Source organism: Protomyctophum parallelum (genome assembly GCF_964188405.1).
Source record: "Protomyctophum parallelum genome assembly, chromosome: 19".
NCBI classification, from domain to species: Eukaryota; Metazoa; Chordata; class Actinopteri; order Myctophiformes; family Myctophidae; genus Protomyctophum; species Protomyctophum parallelum.
The window spans coordinates 26,325,079-26,344,348 of NC_139717.1; the positions used below are offsets into that span (position 1 = coordinate 26,325,079).

Consider the following 19,270-nt stretch of genomic DNA (forward strand, 5'->3'; position numbering starts at 1 on the left):
CCCGGACATACTCCCTTTCACTAGACTGACAGCTGCTGTACATGCCATGACCACCTCCGCCTTAGCTCCACCGGCCATTAGGATGGCAATGTTGGCCTGTCTAGCCAACCCATTGTTCGCAAACAATATATCTTAAAAAAAAAGAAAAAAACAACAGCTGGCTGGCTCTATTGCCATGGAATTTCCTGTGGACCTTCATTCATACTCCCTGGAGGATGGACGCCTTTTGATTGTGATGACCCTGTGTCCTTTCCTCTAGTCTATTGCCACCCTTAGGCCAAAAGACATCAAGTCATCCCTAAAATCTGTGGGCAGACGGCCATGAAATCTGTTGAGTGCATGCATAAAGATAAAGATAGAGAATACTTTACTGTCCATTACAATTTAACATAAAATGGAAATTTGCCGTTGGCTCACTATCAGCCCAGCCTGGTTACTGGCAGCCAGGATACAGTAATACAAAGAAGCAGATGAATCTGACCACGGCACGCTACATTCATCCTCCTGGAAATATGAACCCTGACCCTGATTTCAGTGACCCCGTGCCATCATTACCTCTAGTGCCAAACTCAGGCTAAAAAATATTAATTCCCCCCTTTTTAGCTATAGTGAGTTTGGTGGTCTAACAGTACATTTTAACAGCTGGCGACAGCCTAGCGTATTTTCCGGAAGTGCGTTATTTGTCTATGGGACCGGCAACTATACTGACGATAGTCGAAATGTGGGCGGAGGAACTTGAATGAAAATATTCTAAAATATTCCAAAGATTCTTTATCTTTGGACGACATCGTCTGGCGATAGCCAATCAAATTCGTGTGTTGCTTTGTTTACCCTCCACGCATAACGGTCGGTGATATGTTTACATTACATAATGACAGCAGGAACGCCCACTAGGAGATTGTTATCGCCCAGAGCAGGGGTGATCGTGCTTGTGCAGCTGCGGGCCCCAAACTCTGGAACATGCTGCCCCTCCATATTAGATCTGCCGAGTCAATTGGGGCTTTTAAATCCCTCCTCAAAACTCATCTGTTCTCCCTCGCCTTTAACTGCACCTGATTTACCTGTATATTGATTTCCTGCTCTGTGCTATTGTATGCTCTGTTTTATATTTTATTGGCTCTTTTCATTGTTTTATATTGCTATGCTCTACTGTCTTGTTTTACTCTGTTCAGCACTTTGGTCAGCTTTGGCTGTTGTAAAGGTGCTATACAAATAAAGTTTGATTTGATTTGATTTGATTTGATTTGAGAGTTGCTGTTGTTCGCCTGCTGTTACAAAGTACTGTTAGAATTACAATGGCAGTCAAAGCACTGGTCCACTTGGATCTACCAAAAAAAAAAGAAAGAAAGAAATTAAAATCAATGTTGTTTTTCATCAGTTTATCCACTACCTGCCAGGAAATGCTAACAGATCATTATTAACAAGGACTGACAAAATCATGTATCGGTGATACAATGGAAAAAAACCCAAAACATCTCCAACAATGCTTTCAGAAATCTAACCTCCTATTACCAGAGACTCTCCCTGTGAGAGCATTGATCTCAATCATTTGGTGAAGAGCCTCACCCTCCCCTCCCCTCCCCTCTCTCATCATCCTAACAGCCTTCTCTTTTGTATACCGTATAGTGTGTTTCAGATCAATACGGAGCGCTGGGTGTCAATACATGTCAGAGGTTCGCTGATACACTCCCTGACGCGCCCTAAAGCACATGAGCGTCAACTACTGCCCCTACATTACATTGCTAATCAATCTCAACCACCAACATGGGTAATTATTCTCTACCAATACAAAAGCCGGAGAAACTGCACACTCTGGCTCCAGATGCACGTTGACATTTTTACATGTTCCTGTTTGGACCATTGCCTTCGTCAGTCGGCTAAAAGACCTGCATTATTTCATTGCAGAGCAAGAAGAAGGGTGTGGTTAAGTTAAGTGCAGCAGTCATTGAGAGCAGAACTGAGAGCACGTACACACACACACACACACGTACACCTGCTCACATACGCACGTGCGCGCACGTGCTCACACACGCACGACACAAACGCGCATGCAAGCGCACGCAAGCGCACGCAAGCGCACGCACACACCGCCTTTAACCACTTTCAACCCGGTGTCCCTATATTGCAAACATTATGGCCGAAATTTCATTATAAAAGATTATAAGAATTTCCCAAATACCTAAAATACCTCAAATAGTTAATCCTGATGAAGGTCTGACCGACCGAAATGTTGCTGCTTAACGCACACGCACCCACACCCACACCCACACCCACACCCACACCCACACCCACACACACACACACACACACACACACACACACACACACACACACACACACACACACACACACACACACACACACGTATATTTAAAACTCTGATGTTGACATCTCACAATAGAAATGTGCTCAGTATTATTATTTTGCATGTAGCTCCATCAATGCACCTCCAGAAACAGAACAGAAACATTGAATTAAGTCTAATCCCAACAACATTCTGGTCTGTGTCAACCTCTGAAGGCAATTTCATTTCGACAACTCGACAACTGTTGTGTTTAATTCGTCTGATGCTCTCCAACATCAAACCACACAAACAACAGAACATGCTGGCAGCGAAACCGGCCTTCTAGAGCCCCGGCACCACCTGGACCATAAAACCGACACCGCGTACAATATGGTATATCAAGGCAATAATGGTCACTGTCAGCACTTTTTACAGCCTCCTCAGACTTACTGTGCAAAGTAAAAACATGTCACCTCATAAAAGCTGACCGAATTGTTCTGGCCCCAAAAGGCTATCATGTCCCAGTTGTCACACAGTAAAGAACCGAGTGTTACTTTAAAACTGAGAGAGTAGATTCATGTTTATGCTCTCGAGTTAAACTCGGGAATTTCGTATTGTGTGTTTCCACCCTGCTGTGGGACACGCGCCGCTCGCTCAACGATCTGTAGAGCGGATTCTATTCAGAGACAGATGTGTGATAGGGAGGAGAGGGAGGGGTGGCTTGACGGACGGACAGACGGACGGGCAGATAGATGGATGGACGGTAGACGGACGGACTGATGCACGGACAGACAGATGGACAGGCAGACAAAAAGATTGATGGATGGCCGGACTGAGGGAGTGGAGAGCGGTAATGTGAAAATACTGTACATGTGTTCCCTTTATACCGGTGGAGATACGCCCAGTGGTGTAAAGTAACTAATTACATTTACTTAAGTAATGTACTATATACAATTTTGAGGTATTTGTACTTGATTATTTCCATTTTCCAGTACTTTTACTTCTACTCCACTACATCTCAGAGGCAATATTGTACTCCACAACATTTATTTGGAATCTTTAGTTACTAGTTACTTTGTAGATTTTGATTACTATTACAAAACATAACCACTTTACATTTCGACCATTTGAAAATAGCGGATCTACTTTTTTGAAACATTTGAAAACTTCTGCACAATGAGTAGGTTTAGTTTTGGTATATTTTGATGCCAATGTACTTTTATTCAAGTACATTTTTAATTCAGGACTTAGTATTTCTGCATTGTTATTTAAATAATTTTTTCGGTGCACAGCACTGCCAAGTTAAATCAGGCAATAGCCGCATTACGGCCCCCCGTTATTCTGTTAATAGATGGTACAGACACTGCAGTCTGGGAGTGCTACAGAAATAGACATGCGCTGTACTGTAGTCAAGCAGCGAGACGACGTTAATGAAATAGACATGCGCTGTAGTCAGGCAGCGAGACGATGTTAACTCAAACGGACGGCCTCGAGTCCCATCAGAAAAAAAACTAAGCATGTCCGATGTCAAGGGGAACTCTTGTTTATTCTTTAACCATGAAAACGGTGCAGCTTTTCCTCATAATGTCTCTCGATGCCCCATTTTCATTTAATCATATGCACGCTCAAAGAACGAAAGGCTTGGGATTGGTAACCATATGACACTTGTCCTTTGATGCTAGAGGGTACGAACTCCCAACAGTAACGGAGGTTCCACTAGTGTGCTCTAGTTTCTTTGTGCTTAAAGGGACACTTCACCCATTTTGCAACCAGATCTTATTTTAATGATGTTTGGGAGACAAGAAACACTTTCCTGGGTTTTCTTATGTGTGGGCTGGGCTCATCCTTCCTGGATTACAATTCCCATAATGCTTTGGTGCACTGCTCCTCCTTGAGGATCGGGGGAGGGTAGTCCAGGAAGTAGGTGAGCCAAGTGTCCATGACATCATGGACACTTGGAAATACTAAAATATCAAAAAACACATAAAAACCCCAGGACAGAGTGTGCGACTGTGTTTGTGTGTGTGTTTGAGGGTTGTGTGTCCCTGAAAGACCCTCTAAAATCATTGTCTACTAAACAGAAGGACTTTCTGTTTCGAGTGCTCTATCCAATGTGGCTGCAGTGCTCCTGACTGTGAATGCTGTCCTGAGGCTTTCGCTTTTCATTAACACTTCATTATTCTGTCCTGGGCTCTGTGCATGCTCACCCAGGCACCTGCAGGTGGTAAGAAAAAAAGTCATTATTCCTCCACAAAGTGGGTTTTCTTTCTTTTTACATCGGGTTCCTTAAAAAAGTATTTAAAGGTTTCTTCTGAACCTCAAACATCTTTTGTACAATATTTTTTTTTTTAAATGGGTGTGTGGATAATCTAGCAGAACAATATGTCTGATAGCATCCTCTCCCATATAGCTCAGTCTTCCTATATCCTCCATCTCCTAAAAACGTAATGCGGCCAAGCTCTTAACCTATTTTGGGCGGGAAACCCTTTTGGTGATAGCATTATGTTATGATTTAGCTATTGAAAAATAGCAGATCTGTAGGTCTGCTATTTTTTTTTAATCGAAGAACGACTGACATAGAAACATAGCTTTTTCAGAAAACTGTCAGGATGTAGAAGACATTTTTTGAATCTGATCTCAGGTCAGAATGGGTTAAAGCCAGACAAGAAGAGCCCATTTCATCTGGAGACAAGTTCAATTTCACCAGCAAGATCTTCCGGAGGGAAAAAAAAATAATACATCCCCTTTTCCCTAACCCCACTTGCCAGAAAAGCAAAAATCCTATTAAATGTTTCAGCAAAGCGTCCGTAAATGTTACACAGGAATAGTCCCAAGTCACACTTTCTTCCCTTCAACAAACCATGCAGCTAAAAAGGAGGTATCATCAACTAACCTAGCATGGGAGAAGCTACAGTTGCAACGAAGCCTGATTTATTGACTGTGATACTATTTCTCCGTGTGGATGACCTGACATAATGTCAGCATCTCTGATTGTTTGGCCTTGGATCTTCATAAACACCTCATTTAAGTTACCCTAAAGAAAATACTTCACTGCACGAGCTGTGTTCTGCTCCAACCACCTAAAATGCATGGACGAACAGCAACACTGCACATTCTCATAATCGCCTTGACCGGCCGAAGAACACAGCTGTCAGCATAAAAGCTGTGTTCCCCGTCGTAACACAGGTAGTCTCTGAAAAAAGTCCTCTGGCAACAAATCAATCAAACGTTTGCTGCTGACATAAACAATACAGTTTCACACTCGTCGACTTTGAGAAAACCAAACATTGCAAGGCAACAGAAATGACAGAGAGAGAGAGAGAGAGAGAGAGAGAGAGAGAGAGAGACAGCAGACTGTGGGTGGGCGGGCGCTCACCTCTCTCACAGGTGTGGGACCAGAGAGAGAGAGAGACAGAGAGAGAGAGAGAGACGGCAGACTGTGGGCGGGCTCTCACCTCTCTCACAGGTGTGGGACCAGAACCCGGTGCCGGTGCAGTCACAGATGTAGCGGTTCCATCCCTCTTTGCACAGGCCGTGGTTCTTGCAGGGGCTGCTGTCGCACTGCTTCCCCGACACCTTGCTGCATGTGGGCCGGATGCCGGTGACGTTCTGAGACTGGGCGATCTGCCGGATGTCCTTGCTTCGTCCATCGATGAACAGGTCCCGGATGCAGCCCACGTAGCCGTAGTTGAGCATGGCGGTCCACAGCTCGGTGGGCCGCACCAGGCCGGCCCGGTTGTCCGGGAGACCGCCGAGGTACAGGTCCCCCTCCAGGTCCAGGATCTCGTTCTCCCCGCTCGCTGTGAACGGCGTCCGGCGACTGTTCACCGAGATGATTCCTGGTGGAGATGAGAGTGGTCAAGATGCTGCCGAGATTCACACTTTGACCCCCATGCATTCATAGTGATAGTATGGGGGTATGTGAATTAAGCAGTTTTACACGAGAGGGTGTGGTTTAACGTGATTATTGTCACGAGACGAACGAGACGAAGTCGAGTTCCGCAAGCATCACTGAAGTGGCAATAATCACGTTAAACCACACCATCAAGTGTAATATTGCAATTATACAGTTACCCTTAAAACTAAGAAAATCGCTGAAATTGTATCGCTTTTTTTTAATGAAAGATGTAGTCACTACGACCACAAATATCCCAAGAAACTAGCTAGCCTAGCCACCAAGTTTGCTAGCGCTCTGGGAAAACAGAATAGCTGAATTCTTTGTTTTGATTAGGTGGTGAATGGTGCTGGTTTGATCGATGGCTAGAAGCCGTTTCGACCAATCAGATTGCTTCCTCGAAACGACCTGTTGTATAATGTATGACGTTCAACTACTATCTAAGGAAAGTAAAATTACTTTTCCGGTCATTTGAGACATTTTGCCTGGTGTGTCCTCCTCTGCAATCTAAAGAAAGCCTGCACAGCTATTGATACAATCAGAGCTGTTTCATACATTATTTGTGAGAGGAATTGCAGTGATGCTATTGGTGTTGGCTTTCTAGAGGCTTTCTGAGGAAAAAAACAATACAATATAAAAAGTTGTTGGCTGCAAAAGTTAATTTGAGATAAGAACCCTGAGTTAGCTAGCTTTTGGATTTCCCCCCAGTTTCACACTGTTATTAGAACCTGTCTTGCAGCCATTGCTAAGAGTAAATTAAAACCTGTTCCTATTAAGTGCATAATTACTTGTCACACTAAAGCTGTTATCTAATTGCCTGTCCTTGCAAATTTGATGTTAGAATAACTGAGAATTAAAAACACGGAGGTATTGAAGAGGTGGATATCCTCCTGCTTAATGAGAGCCTTTCAGAATCCATAATTTATGGACCCTTATGTCCCTTGGGTTAAATGCTGAGTTTGATTTCATTTTTTCTCTTGATGTACTCACCCTATACTATAGGATCTGTACACATTTATCTCATTCTTCTGATGGAATATTTGCTATTTGATATCCACAAGATTGATGTATAACAGCATTAGTCTGATATTACGCTATGTATAATGGCTTGAGTTATTTGTCTTTAGTTCAATGTTTGTTTTGTAAACGCCATTGACAATGAAGGGAAAATGTACGTCATGAAGTGCCTCATTACGTCATATTGTCTCTTTATTGTTAATGGTGTATAATGTTTGTTTGCACCATTTGTTTTATATCACCATTACATCAGCTAATCAACATGAGTTAGACTTTAATATATTAGCACCCCTCACTTCACACGGGTGTGTGTTTTTTTAATTAATATATGGACATCACAATCACATTGCACAATTTGTAACACATTGTAAGCGTTGCTTACATTGTGTTAGCACGAGTGCTAGTTTTCACCACCAGGAGACATTTCTAAAAATACAGTAACACTTTAGTTTAAAAACCCAATCAAGTACAGAAAAAAAGGAATATATACTAATAATATTTTACATATTTTTATTTTGTAACCATAATCATAATCACTCGAATCGGAAACTATACATGTGAGCACAGTTGATTTGACTTCAACCATAATTTGAGTCCTCTGTAGAACAACATCAGTTACCATCCGTCTCTAGTTTTAGAACAATAGGCAAGGAGTTCCAAAGGTTTGGCCCCTATACTGACAAGGAATGAGTTGTGGGAACAGTAGTTACCACTTGTTGAGGCTTGTGTAGTTGCTCTAACAGAGCTTGGAAGTCTAACCAGTCCAGAGAACAAAGGTTAAACATGTTGTTTTCGCTTATATTTGTTGTTACAGTTCCTTTGTCTTGCGTTATATTGTTGTGTATTCTGTCTTGAAAGCGTATGGTGTTTGTTTAGCTGCTGCAGCTGGGAATGGATCACACCTGCTCTGTGCACACATGATCTGATTTGAAGAGCCACACCCATGTGGCTCTTTAACCACTTGAAACCCAGCGTCCATATTCTGGGGGAACATTATACAAAAGGTAAGATATTTGGTCAGACAGGGAAAAAAAGCAGTCCAAGTACAGAGCTGAGTCAGGTCAATTATTATTATTATTAATTTATTATTAATATTATTATTATTTGTACGTCTGAGAGGGTTTAAGTGGCTAAAAAACAATGCAGATGTTTGTGTGTCGCATACCCAGATAACGACAGCTTGTCGAAATGTTGGTAATTAAAATACTCTAAATGGAGCTGCAGCACATTGAGTGTGTGGTATTCTATTCTTCTCTATTTGAAGGGTCAATTAAACTCAATATGGAGTCTCAGGTGAGCTCATATTTCCTCGGGTGCTTGGCGACCACAGGCATAGACTTGAATTTCCCATTAACATTTCACTCCAGACACACAAGTGTGATTATTCCGTTCCTTAACCAGCCCTTATATCCATACATCCATATACGGTGCGTATATCTGTCTCATTGCCTCCCCTCTTTGTGAATATCCCACTTTCCAACCGGTTATCGCGAACAGGGGCAAGGGCGGTGATTAATCAAAGCAACGAAGTCTGACACACGGTTAAATTGGCTGTTCTAACCTGATATATAACACAAGGCTTGTAACACACACCAGCACACCACCAGTTCTCTGGTGAATCCTACCTAATGTGTTGATTGTGCTGTGCTCACTGCTCCAGGCAACAGAAGTTCCCTAACCTTTTCCCTCTAATGCAATCTTCTTCTAATACTTTTCTGTGTGCTTTGCACGTGTTCGGAGGGTCAGAGGACACACGGGCGTGAGCAAACTGAGGGGAAATGGAGTCAGTTGCTATCAGGAGAGAAGTGAGCCTTCATCCTGGCAATAAATCACCGCAGCGATTACTCCGCTGGGATTAAGTCCTAACGTCTCGCTGCCGCTGCCGCGGCGGCTGCGATACAGCGATTGGCTGAAATCGCTGTTCGAATATGAGAGTTTGTGCAGTTTTGTACTGCAGCTGCAATTGTAAGGCCTATGAGCGTGGCTGTCGGGGGGGAAACCTTGTTATTACCTCCATATTAGTTCAACATTTTATGGGGATTGTCTTTCCTCCCCCGGTAAATTAATGCCCTACTTTACCGTACTACAGTGTTACAATAAAGAATAGGCAATCTACAATCTCCCGTCACGATGTGTTGTGAGCTTGAATTGTAGATATCTGCAATTTAATCTGCAAAAATCAATTTCAACTAAGACATTGAAAGTGGTTCAATCTGTCTATGGGGTTTATAAATATTGAACCAATGGAAATCATTGACAAGAGCTTGTCACTAAATAATAAGCACATTGTACTATCCATTTGAATTTGGAACACAGGCTCTTTATTTTGTTTTATCGTAAGTTGGGAGTATTTTGAGGCAATCCATAAATAATTACCTGCATAAGTGTTTTGGTAATATTTTGATTCATGTTAATTACCCTACTGAAAGTCAATGAGGGCAAACCATTATTCCTGGAAAATTATGTTTCACTGTTTGCATATTAAATACCTCTCTTTGAGCTGGGGAAACAGAAAGCTACTGGCTTTGACAGCGCTGAACCTTAGTAGCGGAACAAACAAAACTAAACATTAAAAGGCCAACAACATGAATAGCCGTGTACTTGAGCAGATAAGTAAATATAAAAACTACAACATGGGGGAAATAATATAGCATATCATTGCTATTGGGTGGAAACCATTCATGTGCAAAAACTATTAATGTTCTGAAAAATAAAAAAAATGAAAATAATTACCTGTGTTCCAATGGATCTAATGTTGTGTGTTATGTTATTTATAGCCTCACGTTTTGGAAATACTTTTTATTGGGTAAATATATACCCTATAAAACCCACAAAAACACTTTCACTATTGATTAGATAATGAAAATAGCAGATCTACAAGCTCACAATCACAATGTGAGGCAGTTAGATTGGCTATTTTCACCCATGTTCTCTACTTGTATGGTTGACATGTTGCTATGTACAGTAACAACTGCAAGTAAGGCAGACTTTCATTCAAAATTGTTGTTCGATTAAGCTAGGCATATTAAAACCACAAGCTTCCCATGGCCACATTTAATTAATTTATGAGGGGAAAAAACACGTACTATGTTTTAGTTTTTTTTCTTGACAGCAACGTTAAAAGGGTTAACGTTTGTTTAAACCTATGAGATTTCAACTCTGGTCCTCACCTGATCGGCCGTCTCTCTGGATGTCCACGTGGTGCCAGGCGCCGTCGCTGACCTTGGCCTGGGTGGCTTTGACCTTGATGGTGCCGGAGCCCATGTCCAGCAGCAGCCACAGCCCTCCGTCCAGCAGCTCCACGGCGAAGAAGTCCACCTTGTTGCTCTTCTGCGTGCCCTTACTGGCGTCAGCCCGCCGCTCCTGGGGCTTGCCGTGGGTGAACAGGATGAGGCCGTTGGGCTCCGAGGTGCTGAAGTCGAAGGAGATGGAGCCCACCCTCTTGGTGTTCCACTTGGGCAGGCCCAGGAAGGACTCGGGGTTCTGGAAGTTGATGGGGTCCAGCGTGGGCACGTTCTCGCACTTGAACACCACGTCGCCCTGCAGCTTCATCTTGGGGTCCACGATGCGGGCCAGGCGCGACAGCTCCAGGCGGATGTCGTTGTTCTTGTACACCACCTGGAGAAAAAAAGACAGCACGGGGGACGCAATGTTATCGACTGTCAATCAGTGTGTGCACGTGTGCAAGTGCGCGTGTGTGTGTGTGTGTGTGTGTGTGTGTGTGTGTGTGTGTGCGCGCACGCAAGTATTGATATACCGCAATAACCCATTTAGGCCTGACGTCGAAATAAAAGAAACTGAAATAATATATATTCAATGATTTGTGCCGCATTTTTTTCAAATATAATAAAGACCTACAAGTTCATAGCACGCCACTGATCTGCTATTTTTCAATAGCTAAAGTATAACATAATGCTTAGTTAAAACACCAAAAAGGGTTCCCGCCCAAAATGGGATAAGGCACCATTTATAAAACGTTGGTGATACATCATCTCCAGTGGGAAAGAAGAAGCTCATCTACTATCATTCTGTTAATTAACGCTCCAAATAATGCATTATGGGGAAGATACGGTCGTTGCTACTGTACGATGAGCACCGTGTTATTCAACGCATTGATTCTAGAAAACATCCTCCTGGAGTATAGAGAACACCTGAGGTGATTACATTACTATAGCACAGCAACAAAATTAATTGTATCTATTTTATATTCAACTTCATTCCATAGAGACTTCATATCTTTGCGAGATTGAACACCTGCCAACAGTACTGTATGTAGAGGATAGAGCAGCTGGATTACATTATAGATGGTTTGTTTATATGGTGGAATGGCTGACATCATTGACATGTTGCTATATGGAACAGATGCATACTGTATCATTCAGGACTGCTGTTTGATTAAGCTATGCATATTAAAACCAAGCTCCCCACGTATCAGTCTCAAGTGAATACGGCTAAAGGAAAGCTCACTTTATTTCAGGTAAATCAGACAATTATATGCCGACCTGCCTTGATTGCTAATTAACGCCGTTATCAACTCAATTACCCGGGAGAATAAGATAAACCATTATGTCAGACAGTTTGTCTGAAGCTTGCAGTTTTCATGTTGGTGGAGGAGAGGCAGTACTCCTGGCTGAGGCATGCCGCTAAGTACACAGGTAGTGTGTCGACCACATGATCGCAACGTTTCTGGTTACATACTGTCCATGTACAGTATATACATATATTTATATATACTGTATGTAGAGAGAGAGAGAGAGAGAGAGAGAGAGAGAGGTTGAGGTGGCAAACACGAGCAAGGACAGTGAAAGATCGACTGTAAATGGGAAAGTGATACATCAGATTTACTTTTAAGTTAACTAAATCACCCTGGTCTCTGGACAGAGAGAGAGGGACAGAGAGGGACAGAGAGAGAGAGAGAGAGAGAGAGAGAGAGAAGGCATGAAGTTGAGGGATAAGGGGTAAAATGAAAATAGGGCCACTATGCTTTGAGGAGCATTTATTTTTTGACAAAATCAATTTAAGTTTAAAGTTAAAGTTTGAATATAAAGCTCACAATGCTGCGCTTCGTGGTGCACTGTGAGCTTGTAAATAGTCTACTTTTGCCACTTTTATATTATGGAGAATACAATAGGGCTTATAGTACTGTAAGTGGTTAAATTGAAGTGTACATGTGCTTAAATTATTATTTTTGTATCCTGTTTATATCATATATCTGTATGTATGTTTTTTTTTGTATGTCTGTACTAAATTATTAATGTTATTTTTTATATTGTTTTGATGATGACGATAACTGGGGGGAGGGATGGGGTGAGGGAGAAAAAAACAAAATAAATGGTATGTTCAAACTGTACTAAATTGTTGAAAAACCTATTACCAATAAACATATATTAAAAAAAAAAATTGAAGTGTACAATAAGGGTCATCGCTGTGTGAAAACTGTACAAACAGGACAGGGTTATGGCCTATCGGTGCCCCTTTGAGAACATATCCAATATCACACCTATTTACCCCCACTAAACTCCTACCAACCTCCTAATCCATAAAACGAGGAAGCCGCCCCACATTATAGTCAAATACAACAAAATACCATCGGGGGGAAAAGGGAGCATACAATTGTCAATAGGAATCCATTCAAGCGGAAAATTAATGTTTTTTTTTTCTCTCTCTCTCTCCCTCTCCCTCTCGGAAAGAGGGCAAGATCCTTTTTCTGTGGTATATAGGACAGTGTATGTGAGGGGAAACAGCAGTAACGTCAGACTGGGAGCACAGCTGTCAGCAAACAGATTTCACTGCGCTGGGATTACAGTTAATCCTGGAAGATTTGACAGTAAATCAACACAGGTGCCCCGAGCCCCAAGAACGAGTCAGAGGAGAGAGAGAGAGACAGAGAGACAGAGAGACAGAGAGACAGAGAGAGAGAGAGAGAGAGATGCAAGGGACTGGAGATAAAGGAGGACAGAGAAGTCGGCGGGAATGAGGGCGGAGGAGGTGGTGGTAATTGAACGAGAGAGAAAATACAATAGACTGAGAGAAACCAAAGAGAGAGATAGTACATCTAAACAGAAGAGGAATAGAGACACAGAGGCTACATATACATTGTGACCCTGTGCAAACAAAGCAGTTGTGTGTCAGCATATGGAGTCCACCAGGGATGTATTATCCTACTATTATTCAACCTCACCATAGACTGGGTTATGAAGGAGAACAACAGACTATCAGGCGAGAGGAATTAGACCATCAAGTCCCTATGTCTCTCTCTCTTTATGTGTTGTCAACACTACATGATGCAGCAGAATACTGGAAAACAACACAACAGGACACCAATAAATCTACCTTCCGTATGTCAATCTACGGCTTTGCTTTTGATACAAGACGATCATTCTCTTTTTCATCGCAGGTGGTGTATTTACCTTCTGGGCAACAGAGACTGTCTGCTATATTTAACATTCGCAGTATGTGTGATAATATCACAATTTAACAATGTCATTAAAATGTGTGCATATTATTCCTGTGCGGTACCATGGAGAAGAAGACCACAGACATACTTTCTTAATGCCGGTATGGCGGTATATGCCAGGCAGCCATTGTAATGAAACAGAACGATTGACATATAAGACCTTGTGATGCTGTTTGTATGAGCATGCAACTTGAAGAAGAAAGAAGAGGCAAGCACTCAGTTCAATAATTCGGGTGCACAGTTATGGAAGATACAGAAAAGAATACCAGCACTCACGTTGTATAATGTATATCCAATAGGATTCTTGTTTTATTCAGTTTCCCCCAGCAGCAAACAACAGTGCGGACGTTCCGCCCCCAGAGGCCTTGGATACAACGGCTACTCTTTTCTATAGACTGTATGAGCATGCACCCATGCTGCTGATCTATACTATTTTACTTAAATCTCCACGGAATTATTCAGAAAAATGTTAACTGCTTAGCGTGTTGCTTCTATACCACATGATACAGTTTAGCACTAAGCTACCCCAAAAAGAGAGACTGCATATTGCATTGTACAATGATTTGACTAGGGGGCTTGAGGGGCCATTTAACAAATTAACCCTATTCCCGATCAAAAATGTAATACTAAAATTATATGAAAATATTTGAAAATGGTGGCCTATACTTATTTCTTTGACAGGGACAAAGCTCATTAATCAACATGTCAGTTTTCTTTTCACCTCAATGTAATTGGGCCAGAGTTAGCCAAAGCTAAATTTTATCTGTAGTCCCTGGGCAGGCTCTTAAAAAATGAATGATTAAAGAAAGACAGTGTATAGTGTGCCTGCACACAACACCATGCGTTGATGCCATGTGTGCATATGTGCACCCAACACGATATCCATACAAAAACACAATACAATACAACAACAGATCAACATGGTACAGGGGACAGAACAACTGCAAGTGAAGTGAAAAATGACACCGGTGATGAATACTAAATAGTGCTGATAGTTACTCATGATTACAGATTTGAATTGCCACCTTTTCAGGTTGAATTGAATTGAATACTGTGATGTCCAGTATAGTCTCTGTTGGAAACTGTTCCAACAGAGACAGCTGGTTCAGTTTGTAACAGCAGGACAAGCCAAGAAAAACTGCCCAAAAGCGGCCAGAACAATCGGTCCTGGCTCCAGGCAAAGACGGGTCAATGAGAGCAGACCTTGACCCATTGAAATCACCATGACCACACAGAGACCCGGCATCGTCCAAGAAGCGAGTCCTGTTAGTTACGAGAGTAAAAAGGCATGGTATGCTGATTCAGTGGCAGAACGCCAACAGAAAGGCTGGAGAGCAACAACCTCTTCAACCTTCAGCCTCTCAACTAACCGCTTCCTTGAGGGACGTTGGCTTCCCAGCAGCAAAGGTCAAGAAGGTCCTAAAAGGATCTCTCGGAAGAAGCTGAAGGGGGACGTTTCTGGCTCTGGCTGCGAAGGAGAGACAGGGAGCTGGGTTGAGTTGAATCGAGATGCCATGTAGAGAAAGGGAAAAAAACCCTGACTAACGAACTCCAGCTGCAGAGAGCGGCAGGGAGCCGTCCCTGACCTCTGACCCATCCTGAGATGTTCTGGTGTTTAAAGGATGAGAAAGATCAGTAAAGGATGGCTCACAGCTGAAGACCCTGCAGCTGGTATTTAGGTGCTGGCTGAAGTGGGCCTGGCTGAAGTGCCCCGAGAGGTTCCAAGCCTGGCTCAGGGAGGACAGCCCTGCCATGCAGAGTCCAGGTTTCACTCCCTGGTGAGCGAGAGGAGAAACACCAGGCCAGGATGGTTCCCTATACAGCTGGCGCTTCAGCACCAGCTGGTGATTCTGATCGGCCTAATGACTGTCGGACCAATAATAGTGTCGGAACTAAGTACTGCACCCGGCAGATATGCCATGCAGGTACAGTACCAACCTGCCTTCAGCTATTTTAATTAATAATAATTATAATAATACTGAAATTGTTTGAAATTCTTAATGCGGCCCGCAGGTTAATATACGATATATTATTGATTTCAGGTAAATACTAGTATTAAAATGTTATTGTCTTTTTTATGTCCAATGTAGTTGCATTTAGTTCAAGTTAACATAACTATAACTAAATGCATTTGAAATTAAATAAAAAAATTACTTTTCAGGATTCCAATTCAAAAATTGCAAATAATTATTCTGGATTTCAATTCAAAAATAGCAAAAATAGCTGATCTACAAGCTCAAAACACGTCACACTCACACTGCGGCGCGTTTTGAGTTTTTGCTACGACAGAAATATGCAATGTGGCCCTCTGGAGTGAGTGTGGAAATAATATAGTGGCCCTCTCCATCGTCAAAGTCAAGACCCATTATGATCTTCAGCACTCATGGGACCTATAATTATCTCCCTGATTATCAACAAACCAAACAGCTCAAGGTTTTGTCAGCAGAGTCAGCAGGGTTGATGGAAATCCTGTCTGTGCTCATTTCCATCCTGCACGGTCATGGTCAATCTTAACATACTGTATAATATATGCATTCAAACATTAGCTACTCAACCTTGGCAGTCCAAGTTGTCCAACTGAAATCATCTCTCACCTTGCGTGCGTGCGTGCGTGCGTGTGATATGTTGTATAATTACTTAAATCCCTTTCAAATCTATTTTAACAACTTAAACCCTACTTAGTTGAGCGGATTCCCAAGGGCCCCGTCCTGCCTTAGCTCTACACTAAATATTGTTTCCAAGAATAGTAGGGATGGGGGAAGCAGTTAAATCCCTTTTCAAATCTATTTTAAGTCTCAGAAACACATCCATGCTAAATATGTGAAGGGTATTGAAAGCAGAGCTAAGCATTTACCCGGTACGGCTGTCACTTTTCTTAGCATAATGAAACGGTTTGATTTGGTGTTTGGTACAGGATCTCAAACTAACGGGGGGAAAAAAACATTCCAATTTTGCTTGGTCATATAAGAGGTTGGCCTGGCGTGTCATTTGAACATCTCATTTTAAGAGTGTGGGAGGGATAGAAACATTGTTCACATGTTACACATGTTATTGAAGACATTATTTTGTGTTATCCTTTTAGTCCAAGTGTTTCTGCACTTCCGTGCTGTTTACATATGTGACAGATAAAGTATCCAATCAATAAAAAACGTGCAATACAAGACAATAATACGTTAATATTCAATATGCGGTCTCACCTATATTCACCTTAATACAGCTGGTCAGAGAAAACGTGCTTGCAACTCACTAGAAACTTCCCTAAAGTTCTATGCTAATTTGTCTTCGTGAAAAACAAATGAATTGGCATTTTCTATACAATAATTAAAAGCTGCATTTTGATGAGCATGCAGGGTCGCCATCAGGGCCGATCCAGCTGTTTATCATAGAGCTGGAATATTCTGCCTTACGGTAACATCTCTAGTACCATATGTCGACACAGCCGCTTTATAAAGCTCTCCCCTTTCCAGCGCAAATTAAGTTTGTACTGTACAAGGTCACGAAGTTCACAATGCATCATGATGTGACACAGTGAGCTTGTCGACGTCGTGTAGACCAGCTAATTTTGGTTACAAATTACAGGCCCAAAATAGGGATGCCAGGCTGCAAGTGGCTAATGAATTAATGTATGGCTGCAGACAAGAACACTTGTCAGATAGATGGACAATATTTTAAGCTGGAGAACATAATCGTCTCTGTTGGATGGAAAAGGCATATGTCCAAAACTGTTATTATTCAGGATTGAAATTCAAACATAGCAAAAGTAGCAGAAGATCTACAATGTCAAAACGCGTTGCTTCATACCGAGTTTCAATGTTTGTGTGACGCTGTAGTATGATTTGTGCCCCTCGGGGCACAAATCATCAGGATTGTTAAAATGTCAAGTTGCATTTCTTCCTCAGCCTAGTGGGAATATACGTATCGGACATTGTGTTAAAGGTGATAGAGACGGCCCAGGCCGTAGCGTAACGGTCTGGGCACCGGACTGGTAATCCAGTCGCAGTGTGCCGCGGGTTCGACTCCCGGACCCGACACGGCCTTTACTGCATGTCATCCCCCCATCTCTCTCCCGTTTCCTGTCAGCCTACTGTCTGTCCCTTCAAAAATCAATAAAAGGCGTAAGCCGCAAAAAAAATATCTTAAAAAAAAAAAAAAAAGGTGATAGAGACAAGTTTCCAGTGTTTGTACACAGAAGCGAGTGATTGTTTCCAAACAAATGCAAATCTAGCTCCACCCCCTCCCCCCCTCATTCTATTGGCTGAGCCAGGTCACTTCAGGCTATGGGATTGTTGTTGCTGCCCGTATGGCTAAATATGACATTAAAAAATTATACATTTCTATCGATATCATAGTTACAACAATGACATTGAGTTGTTTTTTTAAGGGTAACTGTAGCATAATCGCAATATCACATCGAGTCCCGCAAATGAGGAAGTAGGAAGTAGAGGAGACTCACTGGCTCTCAATTCAATTCTCTTTTATTTGTAATCGTGCATATAAAACATATTGCCCCTCAAATGCTCCAGCCACTACAGCATCGTTCATGTGAACTACTCTGTCCATGGTTATTCATTGCAATGAAAAAAAAATCGCTATGATGATCCGCGACGGCTAGCGTGTCCCCGTTGGCGAGCACGGGTTGAATGCACGCTTCAAGCCGGCCGGCACTGCCCGGCAGGCAGTCGCCGCGGTAGTGGCTGGTGAAATACTATTACTCACTTCCACAGTCCACTTCCACCATTTCAACAAATAAGCACATACAACCCACTCCACATGAACGAGAACGATATTGATGTAGGCCTAACCAGGAGATTTTATTGGGGTCCGAGTCGTTCTGTGACTAAGGATCATCCGAGTTCTGAGGGGTGCTTGCTGCTGGTGTTGTTCAGTTTCACACCACCCAACCATGCACTATACATAGCGATTCTCATCATTTCAATAGGCTTACATATTAAATCATGAACATACTATTTCACATGAACAATGTTAGTGAAACTAAGATATGGGGATAATATTATACATTGAAATCGCATCGCGTTTTCATTATAATACTACTGGGTTGAACACACCGTCACTGCCTCGCGCTGCAATTGGCTAAAAGTTTAAATCCCCTCCGACGTCCCGAGTAGTAAACTGTAGTGGATATAAACAGCGCATTCAGCCACAGGGGGGCAAAGGGGGAGTGTGCTGTTGCAGGAGAACACCTCAGCATCATAATATAGGGAAACATAGAGGAGGAAAAGGCCAAACAAATACATTTATATATTTTAGATTTTGACTGAAAACTTGTCTATATCACCTTTAATGATTTGCAGCATTTTGTACAAAACATTCTAGTCCTGTAAACTTTGGAAGCCAATCTTAGCCAATCAGGATGGAATATGAGAAATCAAACGGACTCGTCTTGATCACATGACTATAGAGATTATGGGTAGCGATTTGCGTGAGATTTGGAGGTCGGCCTCTAGTGGCGCAAATGCAGGTCAAAGGTTTTTCCTTCGCCTCTGGAGAGTGTGCATACAAAGTTTTACACAGATCGGTGAAGTTATAGGTAAAAGCACGAATCAGTCAACGGTCAGTTATAGTGCCACCATGAGGCTGATGTGAAAATGTTCAAGTG

General features: G+C 42.3%; 1 protein-coding gene across 4 annotated transcripts in view; it reads right to left on the reverse strand.

The window, feature by feature from the left end:
* Window positions 1–19,270, reverse strand: part of nrxn3b (neurexin 3b) — a gene marked incomplete at its 5' end in the record, with an annotated part of 401,977 nt that overhangs the window by 259,285 nt on the left and 123,422 nt on the right. For all 4 annotated transcript variants that reach the window (XM_083790730.1, XM_083790732.1, XM_083790733.1 and 1 more), the window contains 2 exons: window positions 5,740–6,123; window positions 10,367–10,814. In XM_083790730.1, the coding sequence (XP_083646856.1) occupies window positions 5,740–6,123; window positions 10,367–10,814 (832 nt within the window). The remainder of the gene's footprint in view (window positions 1–5,739; window positions 6,124–10,366; window positions 10,815–19,270) is intronic.